Source organism: Diorhabda carinulata, chromosome 2 (assembly GCF_026250575.1).
Source record: "Diorhabda carinulata isolate Delta chromosome 2, icDioCari1.1, whole genome shotgun sequence".
In the NCBI taxonomy this organism is placed as follows: Eukaryota; Metazoa; Arthropoda; class Insecta; order Coleoptera; family Chrysomelidae; genus Diorhabda; species Diorhabda carinulata.
Genome location: NC_079461.1, coordinates 11,053,589 through 11,066,589, shown reverse-complemented (window position 1 = coordinate 11,066,589; position 13,001 = coordinate 11,053,589). Strand labels below are relative to the sequence as shown.

At 30.6% G+C, this 13,001-nt stretch overlaps 2 protein-coding genes across 2 annotated transcripts in view; both read right to left on the bottom strand.

The window, feature by feature from the left end:
- The window catches only part of LOC130903512 (limbic system-associated membrane protein-like), a 1,047,744-nt gene that overhangs the window by 503,514 nt on the left and 531,229 nt on the right, over window positions 1-13,001 (bottom strand). The gene's annotated exons all lie outside the window — the stretch shown is intronic.
- Window positions 696-5,638, bottom strand: LOC130903517 (uncharacterized). Its single transcript, XM_057815665.1, has 3 exons — window positions 5,341-5,638; window positions 1,659-2,429; window positions 696-1,244 (listed from the first exon to the last, which is right to left on the bottom strand). Exons 1-3 carry the CDS (start codon window positions 5,429-5,431, stop codon window positions 799-801), a joined length of 1,308 nt encoding a protein of 435 aa, XP_057671648.1. The 5' UTR covers window positions 5,432-5,638; the 3' UTR covers window positions 696-798.

Below are 13,001 nucleotides of genomic sequence, written 5' to 3'. Positions count from 1 at the left end.
AACACATTTTATAATTTTTTGTCCTGGTAGTTTGTGTCGAAATTCTAATAGTTTTCGAGTTATCCGGAAATCAAAAGGTTTTTGAATACTTCAACCCATTTTTACAGTGAAATTTTTGAGGCCAGGAAAAATGCGTGAAACCCACCCTGTAGACTTATTCAGTAACCCAAAACCTCCTAAAAAGGTTTTAGTTTGAAATCGCCTAATTTGCCTGTACTAACAGTTAAATCAATTAAACTAACCTGACAATTAGATGACCAGTAACTGATGCCTTATATGGATAAGAACCATCATATGTTTTAAATTATGAAAATGCAGGACAATGACCAACCGTTAAGCTCAAGAGACTATAGCCCAAATAAGTTCGCGCGCTTGTTGACTGCATGAACCACCATCCTGATCAGTTCAAAGAAAAATACTGTGAATTACAATGAATGTATTTCCCTTTTTAATTCTTGTGGTTTTCAACTATTTTAATCTTAATCTCACACTATATTTGAATTTGAAAAATAAACCGATCTGTTCCACATTTAATATATTTTCAATACAATTTTCAGTTATTTGCTCTCGTCAAACTGAGAACAAAGTCTTGCAGTTATAAAAACATATTTAATTCGAAACTACACAACTTGATGAAATTGTGCAAATACCGAAAACATTATGATGGTTACTGTAAGATAAATAAAACAAATGTCTTTATTGTCAACTGAATATATTTAAAATTAATTTTTAACGACAAAACAAATATGAATTTATTCCATATAAACATTTTCAAATGGAAAACTGATTACAACATCCTCAAATTTTGTTAAGAATAGATTGTATTTCATTCAAACTTCTTCTCCGAGTTTCGACATAATAAAATTTCACAGTAATAAGAGCAACAACACAACTTATGACACTCATTGTTAGACTGAATAGGTTATATTCAATATCAACCGACAAGCATTTCAAAAAAAAGAAGATTGCTGTAGTAGTAGCCGCTAAGACCATTTTCATTTTCATTGGAAACAATTCACCTTGAAATACCAATTGTAAGGGAACCATTCCTGTGTTGCATGCGATTAAAAAAGAACACTCCAACATTATTGCAGCATTCGGTCCAAAATAGTCAATCTTATAAAGAGTCATAATGGATATTAGTGAAAGATTCAGTAGCATTAAACTGAAAGAATACATTAAGCATTTTATTCTTCCAATTCCATCCACCAATAGAGGACATAAAAAGGCTAGTATTGTCTTTCCTAAAAATGAAACATAATGTCAAACAATTTATATGGTTTGTACTAATCAAAACCAAGTAGTTTGCACATTTACTATAATCTGAACAAATGGAATTTTCCATTTGTCTGATAATAGTAACAGTTAAAAATTAAATATCAAGCTCAAAACAGAACTTCATTTACCGATACGGATAATTGTATTTAATTAAAATGCATTTTACGAGTGTCATGTTTTAAGTGAGAAACTATTTTTGGTTAAGGTGTGTTAATTTCCTGGAACGTGCTACGAGGTATATTGGAGAAGATTGAAGAGCAAAGTTGTCATAATATAGACTAATCTTGATAGTCAGTTACATTTATATATGTTATTTTCTTAGCTAAGTTTCCTAGTCTATTTTTGAGAACAAAAATCAATAAATCAAGTGAATTACTCACCAATTGGAATAATTGGATCCGTTGGTAGTGAATAATAGTCATGGCTGATATTGAGGATAATATATGATCCTGAGCAGAAATTGAAAAGAATCAAGCTCAATAGTATCAAAATCCCCTTGGTCCATTCTCTAGATTTTGGAAGAAGCAATATTATATCGTTGCCATTACCAGATTTTTTCATTTTCCTCATTAAATCACCAAGTTCCGGATCTGTATTCACATTTAAATTTTTCAGATTTTCAAGAGTTAATTTCAAGAGATCAAATTTTTCACGTAATAAGTAATAAGTGAGTGTTTCACGTCCAGTTGTAGCAAAAATTACACTCATTACCATACTCGATATCATCGTTCCGTAGTGTGCAATGGACATAGCAGTCACAATTGGGCAAAATATCGCCAACCATTGAAATGAATGAAATCCCAGTTCATAAAAAGAGTATACCAATGCAATTAGCATTCCTCTATACTTTTTGTCGGATATTTCCCCAAAATATACCGGTAAGATAGTCAAAGCTCCACACAAAGCAATCTCTCTGGAATATTTAGCCACATCCAGAAGTGATAAAATGCAAAATTCTCTTATTCCAGAAGAAAAAACCAATATAAAATGTAATGTTATCAAGGTATACTTCCTTCCTATTATCTCTGTAAGGAAACCAAAAATAAACGATGCAAACACTTTAGTCATAAGTACTGGAGAAGAATTCAGGAATTTTTCTTCAATGCCAAGCGGAATTTCTGTAAATCCCAACAGCATTATGAGAGTAAAACCTGCAAATGAAAGTCATTTTTACAATTTCATTTACCATATTTTTATCAATAAGTTCAAATTAAAATTTACAAACAAATAATTAAACTCACTAATGATACATATAAGAAGTGTTCACTGAGTTTGTATTCTTTTATTATGATTTCTGTGCTTTTTGGACAAATCCAACATCTGGACTAACTTCAATGACTATATTTTATTCTTACTTATAAATCAGTTTGAGTTTTATGTGTAAACGAGTATCAGTAAACGAGCTAATTTTGAGCGATTGTAAAATTATGCGGTATCCAATGCCATAAAATCTTTTTGACAGCCAAATATTCATGCAATATTGAATGTATGCAAGTTGAAGTAATGCCCAAAAGTATAGTGCTTATGGAGGTGGTTTTTGCATGATATGGGGTGCAATTTTTATAGAACTGATCCTGATCATTCGTAGGGGCGACCATATTCACGGAAGAAGAGGTTTAACGGCCGATAGATATATCGAGATTTGAGCAATTCATGTGGTACCTTACATCGATTACATTTTACGCATGACAATGCAGAACCGCCCTCCTACAGAATCGTGCAAGATTACATTGCTGAAGTCGATTTTCGGGTTATGGAGTGGTCAGCGTATAATCCTGACGTAAATCAGACAGAACATTCATGGGATAAGCTAAAGAGAAGAATTCGATCTAGACTTCCTACACCAAACTCGATCCTAGAGCTTATTGTTGCAAAAGAAGAAGAACGGTTAATGTCACATAAGACTTGATTAGATCTATGCCTAATCGTATGAGAGATGTTATTAGGATAAATGGGTATGACCATCACTTAGAAATTAATTGTTCCAAGTTCTAAATTTTCAATAACCCTGTTTATGCTTATATATATATATATATATATATATATATATATATATATATATATATATATATATATTTGAGTTCAAAACAGATTGATTGATGAGTGTGAGATATCCTTTGAGATATCAATTTCAAAATTTTGAGTATTATGGTCATAATTATGGTGTTCCAGAATACTCTGCCACATAAAAGTTACATTATTCTGAAGAAAACACCCTCTATTTTATAGCATATTTTGAATTAGCTTGAAATCATCATTACAATAACATAGGGTTTAGATGTGTTCGACGAAGCATTTCAAAAGCTACATTGTATTTTCCATAAAAATTGTAACACGTAGTAGTAGAAGTTCTGGAGAATTATTTATTCTGTATAAAATAATATATTATTTTTTCAATTTGTCAAATGAATCACCCTGTATATCATGTGAGTATTGGAAAGTACTACCAACATATTTCTTTATCTATGAAGCATTACCTATATCTAAAATTAACTGTTCTTTTATTTTTCCGTGCAAAAAATGATTATAAAGCTACATCTAGTCATTTAACAATCAATTATTTATTTGTCAAAAATTCAATCGTTGTTGTTCAATTTTTTGTTTGTTCAGCTTCACGAATTGGTGATTTATGCTGAAAAGTGTATAAAGAGAAATTTCTCATATTCAAGTGAATAAATAACATAATTTCAACAAATTTGATTTTCAAATTGAGAAATCAAAGAAGTCAAAGTATTTTCTACAGATTCTTATAATAAGTTATCGTATTTTTTGTATCCTAACAACAATAATAACAACACAAATAAGAGGTGATTGCTCGTATGAAATTGAGATCCGTTTCCGAGATACAGTAAGAGGTTTTCGGTAATGCTAGCAAATTCTGTAATTTACGTGCAATCGCACGCAAGGACAAATTACGGATATTTTTTCAATATTTCTGTTTAATTATACAGAAGTGAATTCAAAAACGTTAAATCATCAGTTTATACGACACTCTCAGTTTATATTAACGAATCAAATATCGTATTTAATTAGCGTGTGACACCATAAGAAATATACTTCAACTCTTTGAACATGTACGGCAATCCAAGATACGTAGGCTACCTTCATGTATTTTGGCTGTAGGTTATTTCCAGTATTTATTATGAATCGTATCACATTTTACATCTTACTGTTTTCCATTTGATTTATTTGAAAAAATTATAAATTATGGTATTTATTTTCTTTCTCTGCAGCTATTGTTTTTGGGAAAAAACTTTAAGAATGAAAAAAGTTTTCAAAAATAAAAAAACAAAAAATTTCAATTTTCCAGCTTTACTGAAATTATAGAAAAAAAAAATAAAAACTCAATTTTAGACACCACTTTTCAACGGTTATATCTCGGAAAGGTGTGCCTTGAGGAACTTTTGTTATAGGAAAGACCCATCTCAAATTCATACGACCAATCACCTCGAGAATTATGTCACATGAATTTAGAAAAACTCTGTATATTGTATGAAAATGCAATTAGCAAATTAAATTGATTTCAACAGTTTTTACTGATTGTGACTAATATAAATGAAAAAATTAGTGAAAAACATGGAGGCTATTTAATTTTAAATGTTGGCAAATCTTGCCAAAAAACCACCTGTGATGTTGGGACTTGCCTTATGTAGCTAGATTTTTCATTTCTTCTTGCTGATATCAAAATAAAAATTCCGTTCTGGAAAACTGTTCATGGAAGTTGAGTACAAAGTGAAGATGCTACTAATATGAAGTGCCGAATTAAGTACGTATTCAGTCTATGAAATGTTGATGATCGCAAGATAGCATAAAAATAGTGTTACAAGTGAATTTTATGAAAAACAGGAAAGCTAACATCAAATGTGAATTGAGCGTATGATATAACCACTACCCTATTTATGACTAGATATGTAATTTTATTTTTCTGGGCTAATTCCACATCATGGTTAGAGAATATAAGTTGAAATCTCACAAGAATATTTCATTTATATTAAAAATATTACTATGAACAACTCTCAATAAACTGAACGGAAAACCGATTTCATAATAATTTTCACTTACCTCCCATTGCTGAACTTAAGAATCGGAAATCAATTTTTTGTTGTTTCTTCTTCGGACGGTTTGGTATTACTTTTACAGCTATTTCTTCCATATTTTCAAACAATAACTTCAATTGATACCACTTACAACAAATAAAACCATTAAGTAAGAACAGACTGACTCGAAGCTTTGAGACGTAATTGTTAATAGACAATCGAGTCGGGGTTGGTCGGACTACAATTTATAGTTTGTTAGATATCTCGAGCTAAAAGTACCTTCTCGATTGATGAATCGATCAAATTAACTCGAATATTAACATAGTTATTTAAATTACTTTCGTAGTTATCACAGAATACAGGATGATTTCCAATCGATTTTTATGCAAATTTCTTTTTTCATTTATTGAATTGTTGGTATCACTTTTTTATATAGGCGCTTTACAGATGGTGCAGTAATCGTGGTAACAGAACATTAACAAAGGATCTACTCGAGTAATACAAACACATGATATGAATAAACCCTAAAATCAAAAATAAAATTGCATGAACTAGAGTGAATTCAAGTAGACAATAAAAGCTGCTACAGCTTCTAAAGAAACATGGTTCATTTTGAATGAACTAAGAAATAAGCCTTCTTCATCGAGCATTATCTCTACTTCACCTGATAACCTCAATAATTACTTTGTGAATGTAGCCAAAAATTTATAATTCCTAATGATCCGCTTTCATATCTTCCTGATGCTAATGCTAACTTACACAGTTTCTTCTTTATGCCCGTAGTTTTAGCAAAGCTTCGCAGTACAATTAATGACATCAAAAATTAATACTCATCTGGAGTTGATGGACTTACATCAAAATTCTTTTCTTGTCTACCCGATTGCACATTAACTCACCTTACCACTTTAATCAACGTTTCATTTCAAAATGGCACTTTTCCAAATTACCTTAAGACGGCTATAGTTATACCTTTGCATAAAGTAGATAAAAGCATCGAGTTTTCGCCCAATTGCACTCCTTCCCACGTTATTTAAGATCATAGAAAGATTGGTTAAAAAGAGGGTTTTATCATTTCTGTTTAAATATAAAATACTTACTACCCATCAATTTGGGTTTTTTAGTAAAAAATTCACAAATGATTCTAAATTCTCCCACACGAATAATGTGTACTCTAGCGTAAACAGCCATCACTCCACTGCAAGAAATTTTTGTGATTTTTCTAAGGCTTTCGATTGTGTTAATCATAATATTTGAATCAATAAATTGCAGTACTACGGTGTTAGGGGAACTCACACCTTGCATGATGTAAGTCATACCTTACCAACAGCTTGTAAGGATTGATACAACGATGTCATTTTGCAAGCCAATAGAATGTGGAGTGCCCCAAGGCACTACAATGCAAAAAAATGCACAATCACTTGCCAATTAGAATTAAATCGATATTATCTTCTCCCGCATTCCGCAATAATTTGAAGACATATTGACTGGAAAGTGCCTTCTTCCCTGTAAACGACTTCTATTATAATAATATTTAATTCCGGACATGCATACTGGTTTAATGCTATGCTTTGCCATGGACTTATATACAACTAATTACTCATTACTATTACCCATAACTTTGTTACTCATTTTGGTTTTATTCTGTGTATTGAAATTTTATGTCATTTGTATCTTTATTTAGTTATTTTTATGTTTGTTTTTTAATTTAGTTTTTGTCTACAAATTCTAACATTCTTTTGACAATAAAGTATTTCTGTCTCTCTCTTTATAGATTCAATTAACAAAATATACCTGTATCAATTGTAATGAATACCAACCTAAAACACAGCGAAATATTTACATATGCACAATGAAATGAATTATCAACAATAGCTTCAAGGTGTCACTAGACAATAATAAAATAAACGACCAAAATAAAATAGGAGGAAAAAGTTTGCAAAGAAAGACGAAGGCAAACTTATCCTCCATAAAAAAGTAGAGGCACTTCAGATCATGGGTAACCAAGATCATATCGGAAGACCAGACCCCACGAGTTAATATGGTGTTAGGTGTAGACAGCAGACTATATTGCGCAAGTGACATATCAAGAATTGGGTAAAAAAATGGAAACACTAAAGATAGAGCACAAGAGCTAATGGCAAGCAACCTGTTTGTATTTTATAAAATGTAAAATTTTACACAGAAAATTTCTGATAACTACCACCCATGAAGTCGAATCCTGCTATGTCTAGCAAGGCGGGCCTTAGAGTGACTAGATGAGACAGGTATAAAAATTTCTCTTCATAACTATTCTATAGTTTGCTGTTACAAAGTGTTTTTATAAAGGTTTCTTATTAGAATAAAACAGGAAGTTTTTCCTCTTTTAATATTCTGGCAAGCAAAATGTTACCCTGCCCCATACCTAGCATCCTTTTTTTGTCAATATAGAACTAATGTATCGTTCGAACGTTATATATTTCTCTCTATAGTAAACTATTGATGAAATACATAATTTAGTGAAATAAATTCTATTTAATTCCGTAAGTATAAAAATCGTGATTACAACATTATGTATATCGAATAAAGGTGTCTTCTGTGACGAGAAGTGACGACGTAAGCATAAAGATAATCTTCTACCTGCATCATCCAACAGTTTAATAATTCATGATACGATAATGCAGGGTTTGTCGGTATAAAATATAATCGCATCTATGGTCGAGAATGTTATAGAAGAACTTGATAATAATTTCCACAATGAGGAAGTACTAGTTATTCATTCCGAAATGATTTCAGCATCAGCTTTGTGTTTTGATGAAAAAAAGGAAAAAGTTCTATCTAAACAAGTGGTTTCACGTACTCTAAAAGCTGATACCGATGAATTGTTGACAAATTTGCATCACTGAAAATAGAGTATGATACCACGCAATATGTCTAGTCAATTTCACGAACCAAAGAGTCTCATTGGTAAAAACTTCTGTTCGAATATAATGGTATATTTTTTGAGATACCGATTTATTAGATGATGAAAATATATCATGTGAAGATGAAAACGATTCCAGACATGATATTCATTGTTTCTATGTAATTTAACTTAAAACGACCGTTAACTCGAAGCAGTTTCTTTATTATATATTCGTTGCTTAATTACAAATCCAATATATAGCAAGTGTCACTTTGACATCTGCAGCTACTTAAGTGCATCCCAATTTTATTATAATTATTTGATCTCTATTGTTGATATATAGTATTGAACTTAATTCGTAAGTTCGTAGTTTCTTGCGTTAATTTGTTCCCTCCCTTATTTATACGTTCTTTAGTGTATAAACGGGAGTATTTATAGAAATTTATGAATTTATGAATATCAATTACGACCTTCGTCTATAATTCTTTCCAGCAATAAAAGAAATATTAGAACAAAATAAAAATACGCCCAAAAGTTAATTATACTCTTAAATTTTACATGGAAAATTAACTCAACTTGTAATGAGGTTTTATGTTGCTGGTCCTGAAATATTCCATTTATTTGGAATTTATCTAATCAAGAGAGCTTAAAAAAGGACACATTAGGAGATGTTGTAAATATAGGTAACTCACCCTGTATATTATTATTGCTTATGTTTTCTATTAAACCTATTCGTTTCATGTTTTAAGCTCCAAGGAGTATCTCCGTCTTTTAGTTCTCTATTTAAAAATTTTATTGTTGAATAGATAATATAATCATTTTCTTCTAATTGATAAGACTCATAAATAATGAATATATCATCAAATGATATTTCTGGTATGTTATAACTATGATTGTTTATATAGAGGCATGATCATATCATTAAAAATACCTTCCTTTATCTCTGTTCAACAATATCAATATAATGTGAGCAATATGAACATTTACATAAACATATAGCAAGAATATTATTATCAATATATTATACAAAATCTCTCTATTCCTTCACATACATTTGTTCAAGGTCAAACAATATGTTGTAAAAATATAAATAAATTAATTGGTGTAAAAGTGTATTATGATAGTAATATTCTGATAATTTTAACACCAATCTAACAATATTATAGAACAAGTTTATTTGTCGTTTGTAATGTTATGGTTTCCCAATTTCATGGACAAGAATTTAAGGAATATAGGCAAAAATTCATTCAATATATTGAATAATAAATCTACCATATTCATATATTATAATTATCCAGTGTAAATTTATATAATTTTTAAAATTAATCACAACTGGATTTTTTTAATCGCATAGAACTGTACAAAAAATATTTCCATTGCTGTAACCATCGTTCATTTTTTTTTGTTGTTCGGATTTATAACTATAAATATTTTAGTTTCTTATTTCTTAGATATTTTGATATGTTTATGCTTCTAAATGTTCTTGATTTTAGGTCACTTCTGATTTGAAATTAGTTTATTCAATAATTTTTAAAGAGACATAAAAATTTGACGTATCGACTTTTTTTTTAGTTTTTATTAAAATATAAGGTCGAAACGGCAACTTTCCATCTTTTTTGAAAAGAATAACAGAAGAAAATTTTTAATCGGGAGAGACCTGAAATCAAGGACATTTAGAAGCATAAATAATTCAGTTTTTTGTTATTTATTGTCTCAACAGCTCATATTAGTCTAAACTGTATGTCTGCACAAGTATGATTTTTAAACTGGATGTGTTTCATAATGACTCTCCCAAAGTATTGCTTGCTGACAGAATTTTACACAAATTTGACCTAGAGATTTAGTATTCAAACGAGAGTTGCTATTTAAGTTTTAATATACACAAATATTTATAATTGGATATGGATTTATTGTTTTTAAAAACATTCTCCAGTAAGATCAATACAATTCCGCATGCCTTTTATGCAATTGTCGAAGCATCTTCTCCATTCCGATTAGGGTACCTTCAAAAGATGTGATTTGAACGCATTAACCGTTATTTTAGGTATAGAAAACAAATTTTGTAGCACAACATCCGATTTTGAACGACCTTCACGAAATTTATTCTGCAGCGAAGTGCGTCCATTGAATGCGGAAACCCAGCGAAACACGGTTGCCCGAGATGACCCTTCATCACCAAAAGTCGAAGCGAGTTGATCGGCATACTGCCGTTGGCTTAATCCATATAAAAAATTATCGCACGCGATTTAATTCCATATTTTGACCAAGATAAAAGTTTCAAATATCTGTAAACTACTCAAATACCATTCGTTCTGAGTACTTCCACTATTAAAAATGTCAAACTTTATAATGGAAATATCAAATTTGATATATTATTATCAGTGTTGCCATATCTCAAAATTTACGTAGCACCCTTCGCATGAAGAAAAACTGAAGAAGAAGAAACCGAGCCAAAATCAAATGAATATTACTCTGAAATAGCTTCGTTCTAGACAGTTAGAGATTCGGGCATTGGTAAAACTGCAAATGAGATTTTTGCAGAACACGTAGTTCTGAGAACTCATTAGCAGCTTCATAATTGCATTAATTTTCAACTTTTTGCCAAAAAATAGATGCAAAAGATGCGAACTTTCGACCGAGGTATGAAGAAAACATTTTTTTGTTCTACTAGGTCATGAGCACAAAATTTTAGAATTCTAAGAGTGCAATCAACTACTTATAAAAAGGAAAAACGTAAACTGACCAATATAATCCTGAGTTATTAACAAGTTTTGATTCTGAATGAGAGAACAAGTAATTTTCTTACTTATTTTGCGACGAATGTTGATTTTACATCTCTCGTTTGGGATTTCTAACTCGAACTAAAGATAGAAGCAGACAGCCCTGCTTTTTTGTTCGAGCAATTGTGCATGCAACTGATGAATCAAAATATTTAATGGCCAACTCATTATATAAACAGCTAAAAGACGTAGTTAATTGAATTAAATATTTTCAACTGCCCTTACTGACTAATGAAGGTACAGTTACGCATATTGAAAATACCTACTGTATATTTTTGGTTAAGGTGTTGTTTTCAAGGGAGCATGAATACCTGATATATTTTCATATTTAAAATGACAAACATAAATTAACCAAAGCATTCATTGCTGATGACCTTGTTGAAACAACTAATTGTGATGTTTTCGTAAGTCTAATAACAAGAAACGAATATATGTTAATAAATATGAAAGAGTTGATTATTTTTAGAAATTTTTATGATATAGAAATTCAATTTATCAAAATATCTATATTGCCTTGTCTAGAATCAATATATCCCATTTTGATACCGAATTATCCATTTAGACGGTATAGTATTAACGGTTCAAAGCGAATCAATTTTCAGTGAAGTTCGAAGTCCTAACGATATAGCAATCCCCTTAATATTGTGAGACATCCTATTTTTATCCGAATATAGCTTCAATATTCGGAGAATATTTCCTCAATATATTTTTTAATACTATAATACCACACCGATTATGTTGATTAGTGAATATATGAGTGAATAATATACGTTGAAAATTGTACTTCAGTTTATTCTCCATCATAATTAATTATATGAGGACTCTGACATAATTTACTGAAAAAATATGTGTTCATGTATATTTCTGAATTAGTAATAGCAAAAACTGTAGAAGTTCGAATTTCGATTTCAATGTTTAGGGTCAAAAATGGTATGCATTTACTGCTAATTTGAGATCTGTGGAAGGATTTCAGTAGAGGAACTCATCTTCAGTCATGTTTATTTTGAACCAATCATCTATATGCTATGGGTAACAACAAAATCACCTTCAGGACGATCATACATCGAAGATGATCAGCAATAGTTACCAATTGTAATGTATGTAAGTATAAAATTTGGAAAATAAGCGGGTTTGCGGTTATAAGTTAGTTGAGTACTAATCAGTAATTAATTATTATATGTTAGTTAAGTCTATAGTCCGGGAGTCAGGTGAAAATTTGGTCAATTATTTCTTCTCGAGAGATAATTGGTGAGACGCATCGGAGAATAGTATCATAAAGCCTTATGAGTATTTTCAGTGATTTCCTCTCAGATGAAAATTGAACTGATGATAGCTTATATGCAACTATGGACAAATATATATGTGAGCTTGCTGGAAAAACCGTCAGCTGAAACTTTGAAAGCTATAACGTAGGAGTTAGACAGAAGCTAGCTGATTTTTTTTATTTACCACAGCAGTATATTAACAATCAGCTCACAAATTTTCGTCTGGGAGAAAATGAGTATCGTTAATTATTCTTGTTATTTCTAAATATTCAAGCAACAACGTTAGTATAACATAGACAGTAATAAGGTACGCTTGGAGGGGATTAATTATACGCATGATCGAATTACTACAAGGAGAAGTAGAAAAAAAGGGAACTAAAGTGCGTTCAGAATAGACGAGCTACCATAGTCATTTAAAAGTAATATTCAAGAAGAATTATTTCAGCTACTATTGAAAATCAGCTCACGCATTCACATGATTGGATTTGGATTGTTTCATCCAAATGTCAAAATCATCAGAGAATAAAGAAAATATATTTGAAAAGAGTTTGCTTTTTGTCTAACAATGATTAATCAGACTAGAGTAGCGTTGTTCGAAAAAACATACAAATTCTGAGATACTGAAACGTTTAAGTTATCAAAAAAAGCTATTGATGGTTCTGCTCTACCACCATTCAGATCAGAGCAATATAAGCACTTTTTAAGAGCATGCTACATTGCTTAAATGTGATCACATGCAAACTTGAAGGTTCCAACTTCT

Bases quoted from the DNA above. Each gene is read 5' to 3' on its own strand.
- LOC130903517 (XM_057815665.1), bottom strand. From the start codon at position 5,431: ATGGAAGAAATAGCTGTAAAAGTAATACCAAACCGTCCGAAGAAGAAA. The intron at 2,430-5,340 runs GTAAGTGAAAAT...TTTCATTTGCAG, and splicing joins CTTAAGTTCAGCAATGGGAG to GTTTTACTCTCATAATGCTG. The intron at 1,245-1,658 runs GTGAGTAATTCA...TTTCATTTTTAG, and splicing joins GGATCCAATTATTCCAATTG to GAAAGACAATACTAGCCTTT.